This window comes from Anabrus simplex, chromosome 1 (genome assembly GCF_040414725.1).
Source record: "Anabrus simplex isolate iqAnaSimp1 chromosome 1, ASM4041472v1, whole genome shotgun sequence".
Taxonomy (NCBI): domain Eukaryota; kingdom Metazoa; phylum Arthropoda; class Insecta; order Orthoptera; family Tettigoniidae; genus Anabrus; species Anabrus simplex.
Window position 1 is genome coordinate 1799153355 of NC_090265.1, and position 23516 is coordinate 1799176870.

At 37.0% G+C, this 23516-nt stretch overlaps 1 protein-coding gene across 2 annotated transcripts in view; it reads right to left on the reverse strand.

The window, feature by feature from the left end:
• The window catches only part of LOC136858784 (androgen-dependent TFPI-regulating protein), an 87013-nt gene that overhangs the window by 52527 nt on the left and 10970 nt on the right, over window positions 1-23516 (reverse strand). Inside the window, exons 1-3 of one of the 2 annotated variants that reach the window (XM_067138582.2) lie at window positions 9231-9444; window positions 8955-9098; window positions 3748-3968 (exon numbers count right to left, since the gene is read on the reverse strand). In XM_067138582.2, coding sequence (XP_066994683.2) covers window positions 3748-3968; window positions 8955-9098; window positions 9231-9401 — 536 coding nt within the window. In that variant the 5' untranslated portion in view covers window positions 9402-9444. Of the gene's footprint in view, window positions 1-3747; window positions 3969-8954; window positions 9099-9230; window positions 9445-23516 lie in introns of those variants that run through there. The other variant, XM_067138583.2, reaches the window with a different exon arrangement.

Genomic DNA, 23516 nt, shown 5'->3' on the forward strand with positions numbered 1-23516 from the left:
CACAATCTTGTAACTTATTTATCACTCTATAGAGAATAACATCATCCGCAAAAAGCCTTACCTCCGATTCCACTCCTTTACTCATATCATTTATATATATAAGAAAACATAAAGGTCCGATAACACTGCCCTGAGGAACTCCCCTCTCAACTATTACAGGGTCAGACAAAGCTTCACCTACTCTAACTCTCTGAGATCTATTTTCTAGAAATATAGCAACCCATTCAGTCACTCTTTTGTCTAGTCCAATTGCACTCATTTTTGCCAGTAGTCTCCCATGATCCACCCTATCAAATGCTTTAGACATGTCAATCGTGATACAGTCTATTTGACCTCCAGAATCCAAGATATCTGCTATATCTTGCTGGAATCCTACAAGTTGAGCTTCAGTGGAATAACCTTCATGAACTGACACAACATGGCAAGAAATCCCACAAGGTGACATTCGGAGGCTGTTTGCTTATATGCCACACCGAATACGAGAGTATATTCGTGCTCATGGCGGTCATACCTCAGACTGATGATGATGGTGATGGACTGAAAGTTTAATCACTTAATACTTGTTATGTGTTGAACATCTCCACAAAGTGGTACTTCATGGTGTAGCACTTTCCATTTCTGCTAGTGGAGATCTCAGTGAATCACTGGAATGGTGGAAGGTAAATATTCAAAATCTTTTCAATGTAAAAGGAAAAATTTTCTGGTGACATCACAAACAACCGAGCTCACTGGGAAGAGGACAATGATGTTGGTGAAATTAAGCTTGAGGAAGTGCAAAGGATAAACTCCATTTCATAAAGCAGCAGGAATTGATTAAATTAGACCTGAAATGGCAGAACATAGTGGGAAGGTCTTTTTCTGTTTACAATTTGATTTACGCCGCACCGACACATATAGGCCTTATGTTGACGACGGGATATGAAAGGGCAAGCATTGGAAAAGAAGCCTTAATTAAGGTACAGCCCCAGCATTGCCTGGTGTGATAACTGGAAACTATTTCAATCTGCTGACAGTGGGGTTTGAATGCACGCCCCTAACCGCACAGCCAACTCACCAAGTCCATAACAGGAAGGCAGGGATGAAATGGTTTCATAGAGTAATAAGATTAGCATGAAATATCTTATTGGTTGAAAGCAGTAATTGCTCCTATCTATGTGTATATGTTTGTTTTACTTCAGTTGATTGTTTCAAAAGGTCAAGGGGCACTACATGTAGGGGGCCTGTCCTTTTCCCCTAGCTTTCCACAGACTCTGTAAAGGTTTTATGGTAAATAAAGAATGAATGGAACAGGAATTATTGCAACAACTATCGAGGTATTTCACTGGTCAGTATACCAGGCAAAGTGTTCACTGGCATTTTGAAAAGGAGGGTGTGATCAGTGGTTGAGAGTAAGTTGGGCAAAAACCACATAGTGGCTATCAGGATCAGATTTTCAGTGTGTGACTGGTAACTGAAATTGGTACATGAGAAATCGACAGTTGTGTTTATGTTTCATAGATCTAGAGAAGGCATATGATAAGAGTACTGAGGAAAAATATGTTCGCCATACTGAAGGACTATGGGATTAAGGGCAGACAAATAAAAGAAATCAAAGGCATTTATGATGAAATTGGGCTGTGGTGAGAATTGTGGTAGAATGAGTTCTTGGTGGAAGGTACTTACAGGGGTTAGACAAGGCTGTAATCTTTCAACTTTGTTGTTCAAGTTTACATGGATCATCTACTGAAAGGTATAAAGTAGCAGGGAGGGTTTAAGTTAGGTAAAAAGGTACAGCAACATTATTATATCTATATATTAGGGGATTCTCAATCAATCATTTACTACTGATCTGCATTTAGGGCAGTCGCCCAGGTGGCAGATTCCCTATCTGTTGTTTTCCTAGCCTTTTCTTAAATGATTGCAAAGAAATTGGAAATTTATTGAACATCTCCCTTGGTAAGTTATTCCAATCCCTAACACCCCTTCCTATAAACGAATATTTGCCCCAATTTGTCGTCTTGAATTCCAGCTTCATATTGTGATCTTTCCTACTTTTAAAGGCGCTACTCAAACTTATTTATCTACTAATGTCATTCCACGCCATCTCTCCACTGACAGCTCAGAACATACCACTAATACCAGTATAAATGGTCTGTTATTGGACATTATAAATTTTCCAGCGAACTCATTCCTGGTTGCCAGCACTTCGCCCCGTGTGTGCTAAGTTGGGCTCATCAGTTGGTACTTGGCACACCCACAAAGACGCATCGCTAGTGCATACCATGGAGGGCACTGCATAGGCTACTTGGAACCACCGGCAGTATCCCACAAGGATTAATTTGGTCTCTGTATTTTAATTACATAGATTTTAAGTCACATACGTAATTGTAAAATTCACAACTTAGCATAAAAGGCTCTGTCCATGTTCTTACAATGGTACAAGTATTTCCTGCAGCTACTTAAAGAAGTCTTGCAACAATTTCCTAGGTTGATGATGGCACAGAAAGGTGCCGAAACCGGTCCCAAAATGACAGATAATAAATATGTGATATTTTAATAATTTCATTGTATTGAACAGGTGGAAATCTTTATCCTTATCTGTAACTGTAGGCATGAAAGTAGCAAGAATGATTGCTGGTACAAACAGGTGGGAAAAATGGCAGTGGGGTACTCAGAATTAACTCAATCGATGAAGCTGTACCCATAAACTGGCTTCGGTGCTTGGATCATGAGATGTGAATGGCGGATTATAGGTTACCTAGGAGAATAATGGACTTGGTCATGGAAGGTAAGAAAAGTAGAGAGAGACCAAGACGACGATAGTTAGACTCAATTTCTAACGATTTAAAGATAAGAGGCCACAGAGCTAGTTACAAATTGAGGATTGTGGTGGCGATTAGTAAATTCACAGAGGATTGCAGACTGAACATGGAAAGGCGTAACAGTCTATAATGAAGTATAAATTTTTCCAACATACAATATTTTGGAAATAGCATAACTTAGAAGCTACGAGGGGCATTCAATATGTAATGCATAACATTTTATTTCTCACCCAATTTCATTTTTTAAAAATTTGAATTTTGTTTGGGACATCTTTGAATATTCCCGCTTCATCTTGTACAGTTTCATTAATTATCGATAGGGTGGCATTGCTATAACTAGCCTTAAAAAAGGGCATCTGTGACGCAGGTGTGTACCAAACAGAGAGTGGTTATTGAGTTTCTTTTGGCGGAAAACCAGGGCATCACAGATATTCAGAGGCGCTCACAGAATGTCTACGGAGACCAGGCAGGGGACAAAAGCACAGTGAGCCTTAACCACAACAACGCAAGACTTCACACAAGTCTACGCACCTGGCAGGTGCTCACACAACTTCAGTGGACTGTTGCCCATCATCCACCCTACAGCCCGGATCTCGTACCTTCCGACTTCCATCCGTTTGGGCTAATGAAGGATGCACCCCGCGGGAAGCACTACGTGGATGATGGGGAAGTTATCGATGCAGCTCTGACATCGACCAGTCGAGTGGTACCGTGCAGGCATACAAGCCCTCACATTATGGTGGCATAAGGCCGTAGCATTTAACGGAGATTTTGTTGAAAAATAGGGTATTTAAAAACGGATTAGGGAATAAAATTATCTATTTGAATCCTCAATAAACCAATCTGCTTTTAGAAAAAAAATGCCTCGCATTATGTACTGAACTCCCTCCGTACATAAAAAAGAAAATGTGTTTCTTATATATTCATAACAAAAAAGCGAACTTACCAAACTCCATATGCAACAATGTAGAGAGTAATGCCCATTATGGCACGGTTCCTAGCCCTAGGATACCTATGGAATGTAGTGGCTAGTTCCATCACTGCTGCAATAACTATGTTTGTGTGCATGGCATGATTTACCCAAGCTGGCATTACATTGTCTATTTCAGGTGGGAATATCAACTTTCTATCCACAAGAAACAAAACCCAGAACACAAATGCCACAGTCTGAAAGAAAGGTGAGGTAAATTAAATTGTAACACAGGAACATAATATTTGTTATAATATACCAATCAGAAACATGGCAGTTCCTGCTAAATGATTGACTGGCAAGCAAGAGTAATTTATTAAGGGCAGATGGTTATCACGGTGACACGATGCTGAAACTCCCATAAACTTTCTCACTGTATCTGACATAGAATTAAAGATAAAAGTACAGTGGAACCTTGAATTGCAAGCATAATTCGTTCCAGCAACATGCTCGTAATACAAATCGCTCGTATACCAAAGCAAATTTTCCCATAAGAAACTATTGAAACTCGGATGATTCGTCCACAACACAAAAACATTTATTCACCTAACATTTCTAAAACAAAATATAACGTAAAACAATTAAACTGCACTTTACCTTACAATAGAATCATTGTTGGTGTGAGGGAGACGAGAGATGACAATATGAGAAGAGTTTCTGTGTAGCACGAATTTCACTAACGGAATCACTGCTATCGGTTGGCTCATTGGAAGTGTTTTCTTTACGTGCAACCTGTCCAATGACAGTTGCTTTTGCCTCTTTTTGAGGATTTCATGAAAATGTGACATTGCATTGTCATTGAACAGATTCATCCACTGTAATCATCTCCTTCCGACCAAATTCCTTGTTAGCCTTCTTTTCGTTCACAGGGCCCATTGTTGCAGAACAGTTATATCACAGATGACAGAAACAAAACATGTACACTCGTACGGTGTTGACTATGCGAGTGAGGCACGCCAACTGAAGTCCAGCGCGGGAAATGATTACGCACACTTTCCCAGGAAAGAGAGTGGCAGGGGGAGGGGAAAACAAAGGCACAGGGGAGGTGGAAACGTACCTACACGTGACGCTCGTATTGCGAAACCTCACTCGCTTATCAAGTCACAATTTATTTAAAATATTTGCTGGTCTTGCAAAACACTCGTAGACCAAGTTACTTGCAATCCGAGGTTCCACTGTACACAAATTTTACTGTGTGAAGTTGTAAGCTTACTGATTCTAATGAATTAAATTTTTTTGGGTTTACACTTTTCGTTTCCTCTAAGCAATATGTATAATTTTTTAAGGACTAGTTGAAACATGTCATTACATCGGTACCTACACTCCTACTGGAGTATTGATTGCACTGCCTCAAAATTTTTATCACGTATTAAATATATTCAAAGCTGTAAACTATAATGTTTATTTATCAAATGTTAAAATTTTACATTGACTATTTAAAATGCAATCATACACATCTTTACAACAAATAGTGTTTAGCATCAAAATCCAAGGGAAGGAAATCAAAACCCTGTGATTTTCTGATGATATTGCTATTTTATTTGAGACTGCAGAAGATTTGGAGAAATTTCTGAATGGTATGGACAGTCTTGGATAAGAAGAACAAGATGAAAATAAATAAGTCAAAAACAAAAGTAACGGAGTGCACTGCAACGAAGTCAGGTGATGCATGTAATATGACATTAGGAAATTAAGTCTTAAAGGAAGTAGATGAATATTGTTACTTGGGTAGTAAAATAACGATGGCAGAAGTAAGGAGGACATAAAATGCAGATTAGCACAAGAAAGGAAGAGCTTTCTTAAGAAAAGAAATTTGCTCACTTTGATATAGAAATTAGAAAGATTGTATGGAAGTGAAACATGGACGATAACTAGCTCAGAAAGAGAATAGAAGCATTTGAAATGTGGTATTACAGAAGAATGCTGAAGGTGAGATGGATTGATAAAATCAGAAATGAATTGGTGAGAGGAGATTGATTTGGCTAAATTTGACAAGAAGAAGAGATAGAATGATAGGACACATCTTAAGACACCCAGGACTTGTTCAGTTGGTTTTTGAAGGAAGTATACATGGTAAGAACGGTAGGGGTAGAGCAAGGTTTGAATATGACAGCAGATTAGAGCAGATGTACAATGAAGCAGTTATGTAGAAATGAAAAGGTTTATAAAAGTAGGAAAGATCACAATATGAAGATAAAGTTGGAATTCAAGAGGACAAACTGGGGCAAATATTCATTTATAGGAAGGGGAGTTAGGGATTGGAATAACTTACCAAGGGAGATGTTCAATAAATTTCCAATTTCTTTGAAATCATTTCGGAAAGGGCTAGGAAAGCAACAGATAGGGAATCTGCCACCTGGGCGACTGCCCTAAATGCAGATCAGTATTGATTGATTGATAGGATGGCATGTAGGGCTGCATCAAACCATTCTATTGACTGATGACTCAAACAACACAACAACAACTACAACAGTGATTCAGAAACAGCACAATTTAGAAACTGCATAAAGAGTTTTAGTGTCACAATGTAGTCATAAATGAGTTTGCAAAATTTCCTCTCTAGATATATTTCACATACTGTGTGTACCTATAAATAAATAAATAAATAAATAAATAAATAAATAAATAAATAAATAAATAAATAAATAAATAAATAAATCACTACTGATCTGCATTTAGGGCAGTCGCCCTGGTGGCAGATTCCCTATCTGTTGTTTTCCTAGCCTTTTCTTAAATGATTGCAAAGAAATTGGAAATTTATTGAACATCTCGCTTGGTAAGTTATTCCAATCCCTAACTCCCCTTCCTATAAACGAATATTTGCCCCAATTTGTCCTCTTAAATTCCAACTTTATCTTCATATTGTAATCTTTCCTACTTTTAAAGACACCACTCAAACTTATTCGTCTACTGATGTCCTCCCATGCCATCTCTCCACTGACAACTCGGAACATACCACTTAGTCAAGCAGCTCGTCTCCTTTCTACCAAGTCTACCCAGCCCAAACTTTGCAACATTTTGGTAACGCTACTCTTCTGTCGGAAATTGCCCAGAACAAATCGAGCTGCTTTTCTTTGGATTTTTTCCAGTTCCTGAATCAAGTAATCCTGGTAAGGGTGCCATACACTAGAACCATACTCAAGTTGAGGTCTCACCAGAGACAAATATGCTCTCTCCTTTACATCCTTACTACAACCCCTAAATACTCTCATAACCATGTGCAGAGATCTGTACCCTTTATTTACAATCATATTTATGTGATTACCCCGATGAAGATCTTTCCTTATATTTATACCTAGGTATTTACAATGGTCCCCAAAGGGAACTTTCACCCCATCAACGCAGTAATTAAAACTGAGAGCACTTTGCCTATTTGTGAAACTCACAACCTGACTTTTATCCCCGTTTATCATCATACCATTGCCTACTGTCCACCTCACAACATTATCGAGGTCATTTTGCAGTTACTCACAATCTTGTAACCTATTTATTACTCTGTACAGAATAACATTATTTGCAAACAGCCTTATCTCTGATTCCACTCCTTTACACATATCATTGATATATATATAAGAAAACATAAAGGTCCAATAATACTGCCTTGAGGAATTCCCCACTTAATTATTACAGGGTCAAATAAAGCTTCACCTACTCTAATTCTCTGAGTGCTTGCATCCGGGAGATAGTAGGTTCGAATCCCACTATCGGCAGCCCTGAAAATGGTTTTCCGTGGTTTCCCATTTTCACACCTGGCATATGCTGGGGCTGTACCTTAATTAAGGCCACGGCCGCTTCCTTCCAACTCCTAGGCCTTTCCTACCCCATCGTCGCCATAAGACCTATCTGTGTCGGTGCGACGTAAAGCAACTAGCAAACAAAATTCTCTGAATTCTATTTTCTAGAAACAGAGCCACCCATTCAGTCACTCTTTTGTCAAGTCCAATTGCACTCATTTTTGCCAGTCGTCTCCCATGATCTACCCTATCAAATGCCTTAGATAAGTCAATCACAATACAGTCCAATTGACCTCCTGAATCCAGGATATCTGCTATATCTTGCTGGAATCCTATAAGTTGGGCTTCAGTGGAATAACCTTTCCTAAAGCCAAATTGCCTTCTGTCAAACCATTTATTAATTTTTGCAAACATGTCTTATATAATCAGAAAGAATGCTTTCCCATAGCTTACATACAATGCATGTCAAACTGACTGGCCTGTAATTTTCAGCTTTATGCCTGTCACCCTTTCCTTTATATACAGGGGCTACTATAGCAACTCTCCATTCATTTTGGTAAAGTTCCTTCATGCAAACAAAAATCAAACAAGTACTTCAGATATGGTACTATATCCCAACCCATTGTCTTTAGTATATCCCCCTAAACCTTATCAATTCCAGCTGCTTTTCTAGTTTTCAACTTTTGTATCTTACTGTAAATGTCATTGCTGTCATAGGTAAATTTTAATACTTCCTTAGTATTAGTCACCTCCTCTATCTGGACATTATCCTTGTAACCATCAATCTTTACATACTGCTGACTGAATACTTCTGCCTTTTGAAGATCCTCGCATACACACTCCCCTTGTTCATTAATTATTCCTGGAATGTCCTTCTTGGAACCTGTTTCTGCCTTAAAGTACCTATACATACTCTTCCATTTTTCACTAAAATTAGTGTGGCCACCAATTATGCTTGCCATCATCTTATCCTTAGCTGACTTCTTTCCTAGATTCAATTTCCTAGTAAGTTCCTTCAATTTCTCCTTACTTCCACAGCCATTTCTAACTCTATTTCTTTCCAACCTGCACCTCCTTCTTAGTCTCTTTACTTCCCTGTTATAATATAGTGGATCTTTACCATTCCTTACCACCTTTAAAGGTACAAACCTATTTTCACATTCCTCAACAATTGCTTTAAACCCATCCCAGCAGATAACTACAGTTAAAGTTTGTGTTACACTCACCCCTGTCCTAGGAGGAGGCTTCGTATTTTTCTTAATTTCTTTGTGAATTCTCATGAAATACTTAACAATTATTTATATTGTTTTGCTCAGTGAGGCACCTTTTCAAAATGACAGTAAATTTTTAAATCTGTGATCCCATTCACAATTTTGTGCAGAAAAATGCTCTTTTAAGTAGAATGTGTTATCATGAATAATGAGGTAATTGCAGTCTCGAGGTACTCACAGATGATAAGGGAAACACGAAAGTCCGGAATGTAAAATGCTTAGTTTTCTTAATTCGTGTTTGTAAACTACTCGGCACTCCTGAAGCTTTCAGCTGGAGAAGATCATCTACCATGCATAAAATGAAGTAATAACATTGTAAGCTCTGAAAAAAGAAAACATACATTCATTCGTGTAAATTTTGACACCATCACATCCTTCAAAACTGATAAACAAACAACTCTTTCAGATTAAGTTGTAAGCATTTTTAATGTTTTAAGTTTAAAATATGACTTACAAAATTCCATGTTGTGAAAAACCTAAAAGAAAATTTTTTCACATTCTTTATGTAAGTATCTGATGTTTTCGAATAATCTAGATGATGAAGACAGTAGAAAACAAATAAATGATGTGCCACAGCTATTGTGTGGAACAAGAGTTTTAGCAAAGTGACACTCTTCTTGCCCATGGTCCTGCTAGCTACTGGACTACACTACCACTGGCTCAGCCAGCCTGACCTAACCACTGTTATTACATAAAAGTTGATCACCTTGAAAAGTACAGGGGCCTCCACAAAACACTGACCCATACATACTTAAGATATGTAGCTAGTGTGACCAATCAGTTATCAATTCTGGAGTGATATAACTGATACATCTTCACATACATAAACAAAAGGTTTTTGACATTAAGCTCAAATCATATTAAACTTAAAAACAAGAAATATTGATTTTACTATGCTTGTTCTTTTCTTAGTAACCCATTAAAGTAATTTGAAGAAACTTTCTTAACAAGCTGTCATGCAACCAGACCACGGTGCTGTAATAAATGATTGTTTCTCTCCATGCTTGATATGTGGAGAAGGGAGGTGGATTTGATTCTCATTCTTTTGTTTCACCCTGTATGATGGTGGTGGTGATTGTTTTAAGAGGAAGTACAACCAGGCAACCATCATCTTTTAACACTAATCAGAGGAAAAAATGGAAGGAGTCAGATACTTTGAAAAATGAAGGTATCAACCAAAGAATGACAGTGGCTACGAAGGGCGTGAAAATGAAAAACTCCATAGGCCTCAAATGCTCTAATATCATTGGAGTCAGAAAAGAGCAGGGGTTGACCAAGGGAGATTGGATAGGACAGATGAAAGTGAGGAGCCTGCCATGTTCACTTTGATGACATATTTCCTTATTTAGTTGAAATGCTTGAGGCATCCTTTCAATTCATAGATATGATCTTTACCTTTCCTGCCTTGTTAGTTCTTTCAAACTGAACGGTATACTAATCTATAATGTATGGGTTATGTTATAATCTCTTATTCTGAAAACTGCTGTTATCTAACTAGGAGTGAAATTTTCATATTATGAGTTGATTAATTCCATAAAAATTTACTATGGTTCTCTTCAGAAAAATGACTAATAAAATTAGACATGTTTGCTTCCAAAATAAATTTTCCTCATGTGCTTATAATAAAATATTGCCCATTTTTGTTACTGTGCCTCACTCAATATTTTAATATCTAGTAGGCCTAGAGAGCAGCCAGATGGTAGCTAGGGCCTTATGAATATTATTACTACTTTAATTCGGTTCAATTCAATTTTTATTTATTGTCTATAGAACTTTACAGTTGTAAGACATCAAGCTATACTCTGTGCATTACAAAAAACATATATTCTAATTTGTATACAAATGAAAACCCTACATTCTGATTTATAGTTCATTTATGGAATACAGGCTTCTGTTAATTAAGATATCTTTTAAAGATGTTTGAAACCTTTTTTCATTAAGATTTTTTTATATCCGTAGACAGTTTGTTACAGAGTAACATGCCCTTTATGTATGGGCTATGGTCTGTCACTGTAGTGCAGTGGGAACTCATGTGGTAATCACTCCTAAATTCTGTGTTATATTGTGGACCTCACTGTTACTTATAGTCAATGTTTTATTATGCTTAATAAACAGAGTAGATTTATAGATATATGTGGAAGAAAGTGTCACAATATTATGAGTAGACAGCGGACGTTTAGGCTCTAAAAGGTCGTGTTTTAGGCACCTAAAATAGGCTCTTTAACTGCTATATTTAAGCACTAAAATGAATAATAGACAGATATATATATATAACTGAGCAGATATCAAGAAAACATTAAAACTCTGTCGAGTAATCAGGGAATTCAAGGAGCTGCTGTCGAATTAATGATACTTCAGATGATTTTATTTTTGGCATTACATTTTCTTCAAGTGAACACGTCAAGCTCTAATGACCAACAGTACACACATACCAGATGTGTAGCTGTTGTTCTAGTAAAAGATCAAATTCCAAGATTTGAGAAGGTTGTATTTGTACTGAAACAACTAGTACAACACAATACCGCAACAGGATGAAAATGGATCAGAGAAGTAAGAGAGGATCTGAAGGAAATAGGGCTTACAACAGAAGACACCACAAATAAGATAAAATTGAATACAAAACTCAAGAATACAAACCTCCGCTTTACCCTTACACAAAACAAACCAACAACACCCATATTTTCAACTGAGGAAAGGGCACGAAGATCGGAGCGTCTGAAGAAGTACTGGGAGGACCACAAAGCCCGAACAATACCTTCAAAGAGACCTGAACGACGGACTGACCAAAGTGATCCTATATGGTCATAAGAGAAGAAGAAGAAAAAGAAAGATAAACAGATTGGGACGTTCGCATTGCTGGGAAGGAGGAAGGGGTTGCTAACTCTCATAAGAAACATAGTTGACCTGTAAGTTACATGCTCTTTAAAAATAATGGTACCGAGGACCATTATTATGAATAGTGTAAAATATCAAAATTAAAAAGGAAATTCAAATCTAACAAAGGAAAAAACTGGAAAATTACACTAACAATAGACTTGGAATGGAAAATAGGTGCTAACATCAAAATAGGCATATTTAGGCATTATAAAACTGCTTTATAGAGACCTAAACATTCATGAAACATGTAAATTTAAAAGGGACGCATCTATATGTTAAGGAAAAGAATAGGCATTTGCCTAAATTCCGCTGTCTAATTATGAGTTATGAATGATTGTTTGCAAGTACTTTGATTCGGAATGCAAAAGATGATCCGTAAGGCTTTCATTTGCAGAATAAAAAGTGATTCAAAATATTAATTTGCCACACAACTCCAGACAACTATCCAATAGCTCAAGTGAGGGTATGTTACACCATAGTACACTTTTAGTAATACATCTGTATTTACAATTATTGATAGCCTATGTACAGTAATAAAAATGTTAACTTTTTACAGACGTAGTTAACATGATTCTCCCAAGACATATGACTATCTAGAACAATACCTAAGAGTTTTTTAAAATCTCTGGTTTCAGTTACAGGTTAAGATAACATAGCCACAGCAATTGTAAATAGACAAATGGTCCAGTGGTGGTTCATGAAAAAATCGTCCTAAGTGCTACAAAAAATGCTAAATACACTGTTTTCAATCTGCATATTGCCATGATGAACAACTCGTAAGTTACTTGTTAACAATAATAATAATATTGATAATTTTAACAGCTTTCCTCACAATTTATGACACACAACAAACAAAAACAGCATTAATTTCGAAGCAGATGAATACTTCGACAATTGTCTACGAGATAAATAATTCATGATACCAAACGCTGGCACCCATGAATTAGTTAGCTGGAAATTTTATAATGTCCAATAACGGACCATTGATACTGGTATTATAAATTTACTCATTCGGACAAATATTTCAGGTTCCCTATGGGAATCAACATCTATATATCTGATGTCCAGGCAGGCATCAATTTTTGGTAATGAGACAGTCTCTCATAGTACATTGGCACTGCTGGTGGCTCAAAGTAGCCTACACAGTGGCCTCCATGCTATGCACTAGCCATGCATTTTGGTGGGTGTGCTATTTACCAACTGATGAGCCCAACTTAGCACACTGGAGCAAAACGCTGGCAACCAGGAATGAGTTAGCTGTAAAATTTATAATGTCCAATAACTGACCATTTTTATTGGTAATATAAATTTACTCATTCAGGACAAATATTTCAGGTTCCCTATGGGAATCAACATCTATATCATAAATAATTCATTCGAGAAATATTGTTTTTACTCACCTAATGGCGAAATACGAAGTCCATATGGCGATCTTGTGATAGTACATATATCACGGCCTCGCACTGTATTTAGAAGTGAGAGAAATTATTGTCAGTATTTGATTTATTATTATTATTTCAGTTCTATATTTTGTCATTACTATTTGTAAGCTGGGAGGTCTCCATATGTGGTATGAGTAATTTGTTTTGTACGACGGCTGGGGAAAACATTGCTATCATAACTCAGGAAATTCGTATGACTCATGTGTATATCCCAAAGTCTGATGAGGTGGACTTGTTATTGTAGTTGAAAAGTTCCGATGACTCATGTGAAACACCCTAGTGTCTTCTGTTGATGGTATTATTGTCTTGGGGCCAGGAAGAGATTCAGGGCGTGGTCTTGGCTAGATCACCTACTCATGATTGGCTGGCCAGGATGAATCTAGACGGATCATGTAAGAGGAAGGGGGAAGCTGATGTCTATTTAGGCATGTGATGAAACGGCAAGGACGACACTGTACGGGAATGAAAGAGTGCTGACACTGGTACACCTACAACTTTATACGGTACTAGAGTGACACTGCTACAAGGTACTGGACTGGACATGAGGGGTAGTCTTATTATGTTTGTGGAACGTGACTGACCTACAATTGTTTAGTGCTTAGATACTGAGTATTGTAGCACTTGTGGCAGCTTGGTACTATATGATATAGAGGTTGATTCCCATAGGGAACCTGAAATATTTGTCCCGAATGAGTAAATTTACAATACCAATATAAATGGTCCGTTATTGGACATTATAAATTTTCCAGCTAGTTCATTCCTGGTTGCCAGCGTTTCGCCCCCAATGTCCAATAACGGACCATTTATATTGGTATTATATGTCGGTGAAAGCTGCGGGATGCTATATCTCAGATTTTCCAGAATTTACGTTTCAGAACGACAAGTGTGTTGCTCAAGTGAATATATCTTTAAAACAAGTGTTAATAATAATAGTGTTATTTGTTTTACGTCCCACTAAAAAACAAGTGTTAGAGTCAGTGAACACAGTATTATGAGGTACCATATCTGTGTGATATAAGTGCCAAGTATGAGAATCTACAAGTCGTGTTGATACACAGAGATGGTGAAGGGTACTTATCTACATATATGTGCATTGTTCAACAGACTAACTGCAAATAGTGGCTTAGTCCTCACTTTCGTTATCCCAGTGTTTTCATTGTTGTTGTAAATATGGAGTTTCCAACAATATTTTGTGTGTGTATTATATGTATATTTTGGTGTGTTGATGAGGTGCTCATGCACGGATTTTATTGAGAATATAGTTAGTTATTTTAGAATCAGTGGAGTTATTGATGAACCTAGGTGCAGTTCCTACCTATTTAGTTGTTTTCAGAAGGTTAGGTAAGGCCTGAAGCAGGTGTACCAGTACGCAGCTTTTATGTACACACCCTGGGAGAGAAAAAATTATTATCATGCTCTATTAAAATTCGAGGGATCCATTCTAGTGAACTCTGGTGCCCATACTACGGACATTTAGATTAATTATTTTTATTCATTTAATTATTTCAATTATTTTATTAAGCTTTTGAGTAAATTTATTCATGATCATTTATTAATATTAACAGTAAAGTTACAATCTTTCTTGGTGCAAAACTTGTTGATCACCTTTTGGTTGAAGTGCTTTATTTCCAAGATAAGCTTTTTCTCGATTGATAGCATCACTACTGCAACCAACCGTTCCTGACACATAGTATTTCGAAGGAACATTTTAATCCTTTTAAGACTCGAAAAGCATCTTTCCGGTTCTGAAGGAGTAATTTGAATCGTAATCAAAATCCTGAGCAATTCTGTTATTTGGGCAAAGGTATCTTGCACTTTGTTTTTCAGGATCAGTTGAAGCAAAGGAACTGCACCGTCAATTTCTCTGAAATCAGTTCTTTCATGCAGAACGCCGAGCTCAGTCTATTCTTGTTTGGGAGTCTGTATACGTCACACATGGAGTTAACTCCTTTTACAGGGAACTGTTTTGAATATTCGCCAAAATTCATTGAATCTAATAAATAGGCAACCTCTAAATAAGAAACAGACTCAAATCTACGACCTAACTCTTCAGTGATTCGATCACAAACATCCTAAGCATCAGCCGTCCTGTAGGATTCCGTTCTGCGTTTTTTTGCTTTGTGGCATTTCTGAAGAAACTTCACTTGCTATTTTATCAACAGAATCTCTGACTGAGGCAACAGTCTTTGTAAAAATGCCAACAGCATTTCCTATTTTGATTGCATCTGTCGATCTTGCTTGTAGCTGGGAGTACAAAATATCCACATGAGGCATTATTCTGTGAAAGAAGGACAGCCAAAATAAGAACTCTTCATCCTCCAAATTGTGTCTGAGTCCACGTGCTTCTTGAACTGTCCTTACAGATTTCGACTTTTACAGGAGATGAGTTACATATAATTTTACAGGTCCAGAAAGCACTGCAACAAAGCATCTTTGTTTTCATGCACAACATTGACAGTTCTGGACTTGAAGTTCCATCTTGTTGATGAACATCCTGGAATTCTTCGTGCTACCACTTTTTCCAAAGCTGCCAGATGTTGAAGAGATCTGGAAAAGAATGCAGGAAATGCAGATAGGTTGCAGAAAAATTTGCGCGCAGCTTGATCTTGAGAGGCCGCGTGTTCTAATACAAGGTTGAGCTGGTGGGCATAGCAGTGAATGTAATTGGCTAGGGGATAGTGAGCTTTGATTTTCCTTTGAACTCCACCTCTTTCACCACTCATCACAGATGCTCCATCGTAAGTTTGGGAGATAATTTTATTTGGATTAACCCGAAAAATACTATTGACCTGCTGCAGTATTGTTGGGGACAAAACGTGATGACCTCAGTTCTTGGAAACGACCTGGAAGACAGCTGTAAATCCCACCCTGCACCCTGCTGAGTTAATGAGCTCCATGTGATCGTTGCTTGGTATGGGGAGGTTGCCAAATCACTCTCTTCAGGCTTGACTCTTTCTTCATGCCGAGAGCAGTGCAGTGATCTAGTGAGCATTATTAATAGTAAGATATGAAATAACTGATATTTGTAATATTTATAACTTATCAGTTTAGCGCAAGAGCAATAATATGTCGGTATTCTTCTGGCCGTGGGTAAATCAAAAATCACAGTGTAATGAAGCAGAATTAAATCAGCTGCCTGGACCTTCTTCTTCTTCTTCTTCTTCTTCTTCTTCTTCTTCTTCTTCTTCTTCTTCTTCTTCTTCTTCTTCTTCTTCTTCTTCTTCTTCTTCTTCCTCACCAAGAACTCCAACTACAAGTGACAAAAATGTGATTGGCAGAGGTGTTATATTACAAAAACATATCGTGATTTGGTGAGGAATGTTAACAATTTCTTATGAGGTGTTTTAAGAAATGGCGGTGTTATTAACTGGTAAAAATTTAAATAATTTAGCATCGGAAGCGACAGGAATCTGTGTTACTACAGTGAAAAAAATAGTTAAAATCAGTGATGTCAATACTTATCTAGCCCCCACTAAGAAGAAAGTTCAGAAGTAGAAACTTAAATTTGATAAAATAGACGATTTCACTCGGTACCTGCTTCATCGAACAGTTGAGTGTTTTTGAGTATTAATTTATTATCACACTAAGCATCATCAGCCAAAAATAAATCTTAGCCTAAAGTTAGGTCAGGGCCCTGAACCTAGTGTCCTTAACATATATGGCACCCTAAGAATCAACATTTATATTTATAAAATGAAAATAGGCTTAAAACTAGTGTGAAAAAACATGGAATGTTACAACATGGCTGAGAGAAAAACCACAATCGAGTTGAGACAGAGGATAAGAACAGAAAGTACAATACAGAGCTGGTAGTGAAATAATTAAAATCATTAGGATATCATTGTTAACAGTCAGTCAATCAGAATGTTCAAACATAAAAACAAGAGTGAAAATATATACAGTGTTCATCATGGCTGAGTTAGAAAAAACACGTAATCGTGTTGCCAGAGGTTAAAACATAAGGTACAACACAGAGCTGGCAGTGTAATATCAAACTCATGGCTGCCAGTCAGTTAATAAGAATGTTCATATATAACAAAACATGATGGTTATATTCTTTTAAGTGAAGAAATAATTAAATCCCACTCTTGTATAGATACGTGAGAACGGGCGAGGGAAGTCATATGTTGTAGCAGACATGGAGTAGTAACACTTCAAACAGGATTGATCACGCCTGAAGCTGCTTCATTTTTGCTGGGAGTTCAAGACAAAACGGAAAAAATAAGATGCCAAGTGCATTAAGCGAAACATGCCCCATCTTACAACGCCTGTTGTAATGTTTATTTCCTAAATATAGGAAAGATAAGTATTGGAAAGGTGGTGTTAACTATTATTCTTGTTTTAATGTTCGGGTTACTAGCCCGTCGGACTAGCACTGAGCTAGTCCAGTTTTATGACACGTTTAAGTCTGCGTTTTAGTATTCAGGAGTCTCTCTTCGTTACCTCATAACCTACTTTAGATCACCATAATACGAATATTAATATTATTTTTTCATGTCTAAATTCCTGAGCTACAACAATAATAATAATAATAATAATAATAATAATAATAATAATAATAATAATAATAATAATAATAATAGTAATAATTCTGTTTACATCGAAATGACAAATAGATTGCATAAAAAGGTTTTATTCCTGCTCTGGCTCGTTTGGTGCTAATGAGATAGACGATTTGGCAACTCTGACTACGGCAGACGTACAAAATCCTATTAGCCCCTAATAGACACCGGGCTGTTGCTGGAGGGTAGTGGTGTGAGGCGAGGTTGTCATGTTTTGTCCCCAACTATATGGACTCAGATATTGCATCTGCAGTTTGTCCATCTGGATTAAAGATCTTTCAAATGGTTGGCCATTTAATACGTATCTGAACACAATTGTTAACTTTAGCTCTTCATCTGCCATGGTAGCAGGGTACTTAGTGTTATGTATTTCCTCCAGTATCTTTTCCCAGCAGACTTCCCGCATATAGTCTAGCAATTCATTCTGGATGGTTTTTGATGTGCCCTTAAATATCTTACTGGATTCCATGTGTTCCTTAATGACACTGCCTAGACTGTTCATGAAATCAACTAATCCCAAGAAACTCCTGTAAAGCTGAAAATTGTTGTGATATGCCCTACTAAGTTGTGTTGCAATATTCACATTTCCTAGAGCACTCAGGTCCACAACATTATTGATGTATTTTCTGTTCTTCATATACTCGTTTAAATGCAAAAGATCCTCCATACCTTTTGTTCTCCGGATATCATTATTTCCAAATAAGACACAAGGAAAACAAAACAAAGCATTTCTTGCACCACAGCCACATACCCAACTGTTATTTACAGTTGAAATGCCTGATATAACTTGAATTTTCCCTCGCAAAGACTTCCCAATTAAATTTAAGACTGGAGTGGGACAACCTATAATCTTCATGTTCACTTTTCCTTCTAATGTTCTCCTAGAAAATGGTTTCCTCATCAAACTGCCCACAATATTCATGCTGTATTCTCACTTCCCAACTTACTTCAGTGCAAAGAGAATCATGAGAATATAGATCTTTGAAAATCAAAAATCTCTTTATTTGCAAATGAGGTGTCTACCTCAGTGGCAAATGGTACACTAAAATACATTATTGTCAAGCACTAAATATTCAATTAACAAGAGAAGAAAACTTTCCTATAATACAATATTATACTATTTACGCTAACAATGTTTTCTATTAAACACACAGCTCGCTCCTTAATAAATTTATATTGTTTACAAAATTCTACTTATAATATCTCCTGTACTACTTACAAATATAGTCAACTGATATACAGTATGTGGAATTACTTCAAATGATACTATACAACTGGTATAAGATTAATATTTACATTGCATTTATTTACTTATTTACTTTTTTACTCATTCTGGAACCTAAGTAGCATAAACGACCTGCTGCGTCTTAAGCAGAGCCCCTTTTGCCACCACTTTTCAGAGTTCCTGAAGGGCCTTCACAGCTACCGTAGCGGTCCAAGGGCCCTCGAAGTCCCCACTGTACTTCACCCCAACAGGCAGTCCCCTACTTTGGCTGTCCAAACTCCTTAGACCAGGGGATGGAATTAATTTATTCACACACATTTTTTTATTTACAATAACCTTCACTGGTCGAATGCTCTCTAACACTTCATTTATTTTCTCTGTTGCTGTTTATTCTCTTCTTGAATATTTGTACAGATTTTGGAAAAGGATCAAACACTACCCCTGGTAAACTGTTCCACTCCTTCACACCCTTCCCAATGAATGAAAATTTACCCCAATCGCTTCTGCTAAAACTCCTTCTAATTTTATATTTGTGCTCAGTCCTGCCGATATAATTATTTTCCAACTGAAGCCTCTCACGGATATCTCCCCATGCTTCTTCTCTTGTATAGGCTCTATATAATCCTATAAGTCTAGTTTTCTCCCTTCTCTTACTTAAAGTTTCCCACCCAAGTTCCTTTAACATTTCTGATACACTACTCTTTCTCCTGAAATCCCCGTTACAAATCTTGCTGTTTTCCTCTGCACACTATCTATTTCTTTTATTAGGTATTCTTGGTGAGGATCCCAAACACTGTTTGCATATTCCAATAATGGACAAACCATACTCGAGTAAATTTTTCTTTTAATTCTTTGTTGCATCCTTTGAGTAGCCTCATTATGACATGTAACGATCTGTATGCTTTCCCAACAATGTCATCAACATGACCCTTCCAGTGCAAACTACTTTCAAATCTCACACCTAAGTATTTGCACTTGCCATCTTTTGGGATAACTACCTCATCCGAAGTATATTCAAATTCAGTTTTAAAGCTCCTGTTTGTAAAAGCTGTAACGGTTCATTTGCCTCCATTAACCTTCATATTATTTTCTTCAACCCATTGTTGGATATTTGCAAGTTCCCTTAGTAATTCTGAACAATCCTGAATGTTGTTTATTTCCCTATAAACAATTATGTCATCTGCATACAATCTTATTTTTAATGTTATATTGTTCCCTAAATCATTTGCGTATATTAAGAAAAGTAACGGACCGATTATACTACCCTGTGCAATTCCCTTCCAAACTTTCTCCTCATGAGATACATTATTTCCCACTTTGACTTTCTGAACCCTTGAATTTAGAAATGTTTTTATCCAACGTGTAACCCTTTCCAATCCTATTCCCTCCAATTTCTTTAATAATATTCCATGTTCCACTCTATCAAAGGCTTTGGAAAGATCTAAGGCTATGCAATCTAACTGACCTCCTGAATCCAATTGATCTGATATATCCTGCTGAAATCCCACCAGTTGTGCCTCACAAGAAAATTTCTTTCTAAATCCATACTGGCTCCTCATGAACCAATTTTTATCATCACATATCCCTCTCATGTACTTTGATATTAAACTCTCCAGTATTTTACAAACTATACTGGTCAGGCTGATTGGTCTGTAGTTCTCTGGTTTCCTTTTATCACCCTTTCCTTTATAAATTGGTATTATTATAGATTCCTTCCATTCCTTTGGTATTACACTATTATTTATGACATAGTCAAAGATAAATTTTAAATAAGGCACTATGTACAACCCCATTGTCATTAATACCTCCCCAGTAATTTGATCACTTCCTGCTGCTTTTCCTTGCTGAAGCAGTTGGATTTCTCTGAAAATATCTTCATTTGTGAATGAGAAGCTTCTTGTTTCCCTCTGTGTCTCTCCCTCTCTATCTTCTGTTTTGGTTTCCAACTCTTCCCCCTTCTCCCACCATTGTAAGGATTTGGATTCCTTTTCCTTTTTGATTCCTGATATATGAATACAGCTTTTTCCATTTCCCTTTGTGGTCATTATCCTCTTGAAGTATGCCATTCATATCATTCTCTTTTGCTTCCTTTTTCACTCTATTCAGTTCCCTCATTAGCTGTTTTCTAGTTTCTCTACTATCCCTACCCTCTTTGATTTTCCTGTTTCCTATTCTACATTTTCTTTTTAATTTTCTTATTTGCCTTGTATAATAAACAGGGTCTGAGGTCATTTTACCCTTCTTAACAGGTACAAATCTCTTCTCTCCTTCCCAAATGATTCCTTTAAATTTAGCCCAAAGTGTATCCACGTTACTCCCTTCACTTATCCAACAACTGAATTGTGATTTAAGGTAAGTCCCAAATTCATCAACTTTAGTTTTTCTGTACAATTTCTTGTCTTGTGTAACCCTCTTATTAAGCCTTTTTGGTACGAGTCCTACATCCATTATTACAGCCTTATGGTCTCCTATTCCTTCAATTACCTCAGTTTTATCAACAATTTCCCATGGTTTAACCAAGAATACATCTAGTAAGTTACTGAGACGAGTCGGTTCTTGTACTACTTGTGTAAATCCTCCCTCCCAAATTAACTTATTCGCCAGTTTCTGTTCATGGGCTTCACTTGCAGCTCCATTCCATTCTACTTCAGGCAAATTTATATCTCCCCCAATTATTACCATATCATTATTATTGTTTCTATGAGTATAATCTATTATTTTCTCAAAGATTTCCATGTCTCTTTCCTCTCTTCCAGGCCTGTATGTTCCTATCATTCCTACCTCCTTCATATTATCACAAACTAATTTTATCCCTAATATTTCATCCCTTTCATCGGTAAACCATTCATGTGAACAGTAAGTTTCCTTCACCAGAATAAACACCCCCCTCCCTTTTTATCTCCTCGGTCTCTATGATAGACTGTGTACCCTTCTGGAAATACTTCTCTATTACCTACCCCTTCTTTCAACCACGATTCCACTCCTATCACTACATCAGTCTCATACGATTCCATCAATGTACCAAATTTTAATTGTTTATTTACTACACTTTGACAGTTTACCAAGAGCAATCTCAGACCCCCTTCCTCCCTAAAACTTGACTTTTGCAATTGGGTAACTTGAAATTCCTTACTATCCTGAGTTTCTTTTTCTAGTTGACTGAGCCAGCTTGAAGTACAGCTGGCTCTTTCTACTAGTTTTCCTGGTCAGTATTATAACTCAAGGGAGTTGCTTGTTTTACAGTACCTATCTTAAGATTAATAAAATCTAGAACAATATTTGCTACCTTTCGTTTACCTGAATTGTTTAGATGGAGGCCATGTTTTGTATCTCTCAAAACTGCTGCATTCAATAACCTGAGTATTCCAAAAATGTTTACAATTTTTAACAATATCTGTATTGACCTTGTCCACTTCAATGTTCACACACGAGTCTCTACTCAAATCATGCCTGTGGGGCACATTCACTACAAAGATGTCAAAATCAAAATCAAAATCTCTTTATTTGCAAATGAGGTGTCTACCTCGGTGGCAAATGGTACACTAAAATACATTATTGTCAAGCACTAAATTTTAAATTAACAAGAGACAAAGAAAATTTTCCTACAATACAATATTATACAATTTACGCTAATAATTTGTTCTATTAAACACACACATCATCCGTAATAAATTTATATTGTTTACAAAATTCTACTTATAATATCTTACAAACATAGTCAACTCATATACAGTATGTGAAATTACTGCTAATAATAATATACAACTGGTATAAGATTAAAATTAACATTGAATTTATTTACATATTTATATTTTACCCATTTTGGAACATAAGTAGCATAACGACCTGCTGCGTCTTAACCAGAGCCCCTTTTGCCACCACTTTTCAGAGTTCCTGAAGGGCCTTCACAGCTACCGTAGCGGTCCCAGGGCCCTCGAAGTCCCCACTGTACTTCACCCCTACAGGCAGTCCCCTACTTGGGCTGTCCAAACGTTAGTGTGGGTCAGCTTCCCTAATGTATGTTTAAGTTGTGATCTTACATTCTTGGCGTCGTCGTGAGCTACGTCGTTCGTCCCACCGATGATAAGCACTGCATCGCCGCTCCCGAAGTTCCTAGTTGCTGCTTCTACGTTTTCCACAACACTGCTGATAGAAGCTCCTGGATATATTCCTCCGGTTGCTGCTATATTCTCGTCGTTAATCACTCCCGCAATTCCCCTTCCTTGGCTATCACCAAACACAGCTACCTTCACTGATTTAGGCCTAACTGGGTCTTGAATCTGAATTTTAAACTCGGCACGGCAACGGCAGCGGATCATGATGATTTGGTTTCACGCGCGCGATCACTTTCTTCCAGAATTAAATTAATTAGGGCAGAAAACCTATTTCTGATGTTTATTTCCGGAAATTCAGTTGTAGATTTCTTCTTAGCCGGCCATCCACGAACTACTTGACACCACGTGCTCGAGTTTGTTACTGGTACCGGTATATCTCTCGAAGAATGGTCAGTCCCAAATTCTAGCGATCGCAGTCTTTCTTTTAATTCTTGATTTTCAACTTTAAGAGTATCATTGTCCTTTTTTAGAATGTTTATAATTTCTAATGCACTTTTATATTCCTCATCGATTGTTTTC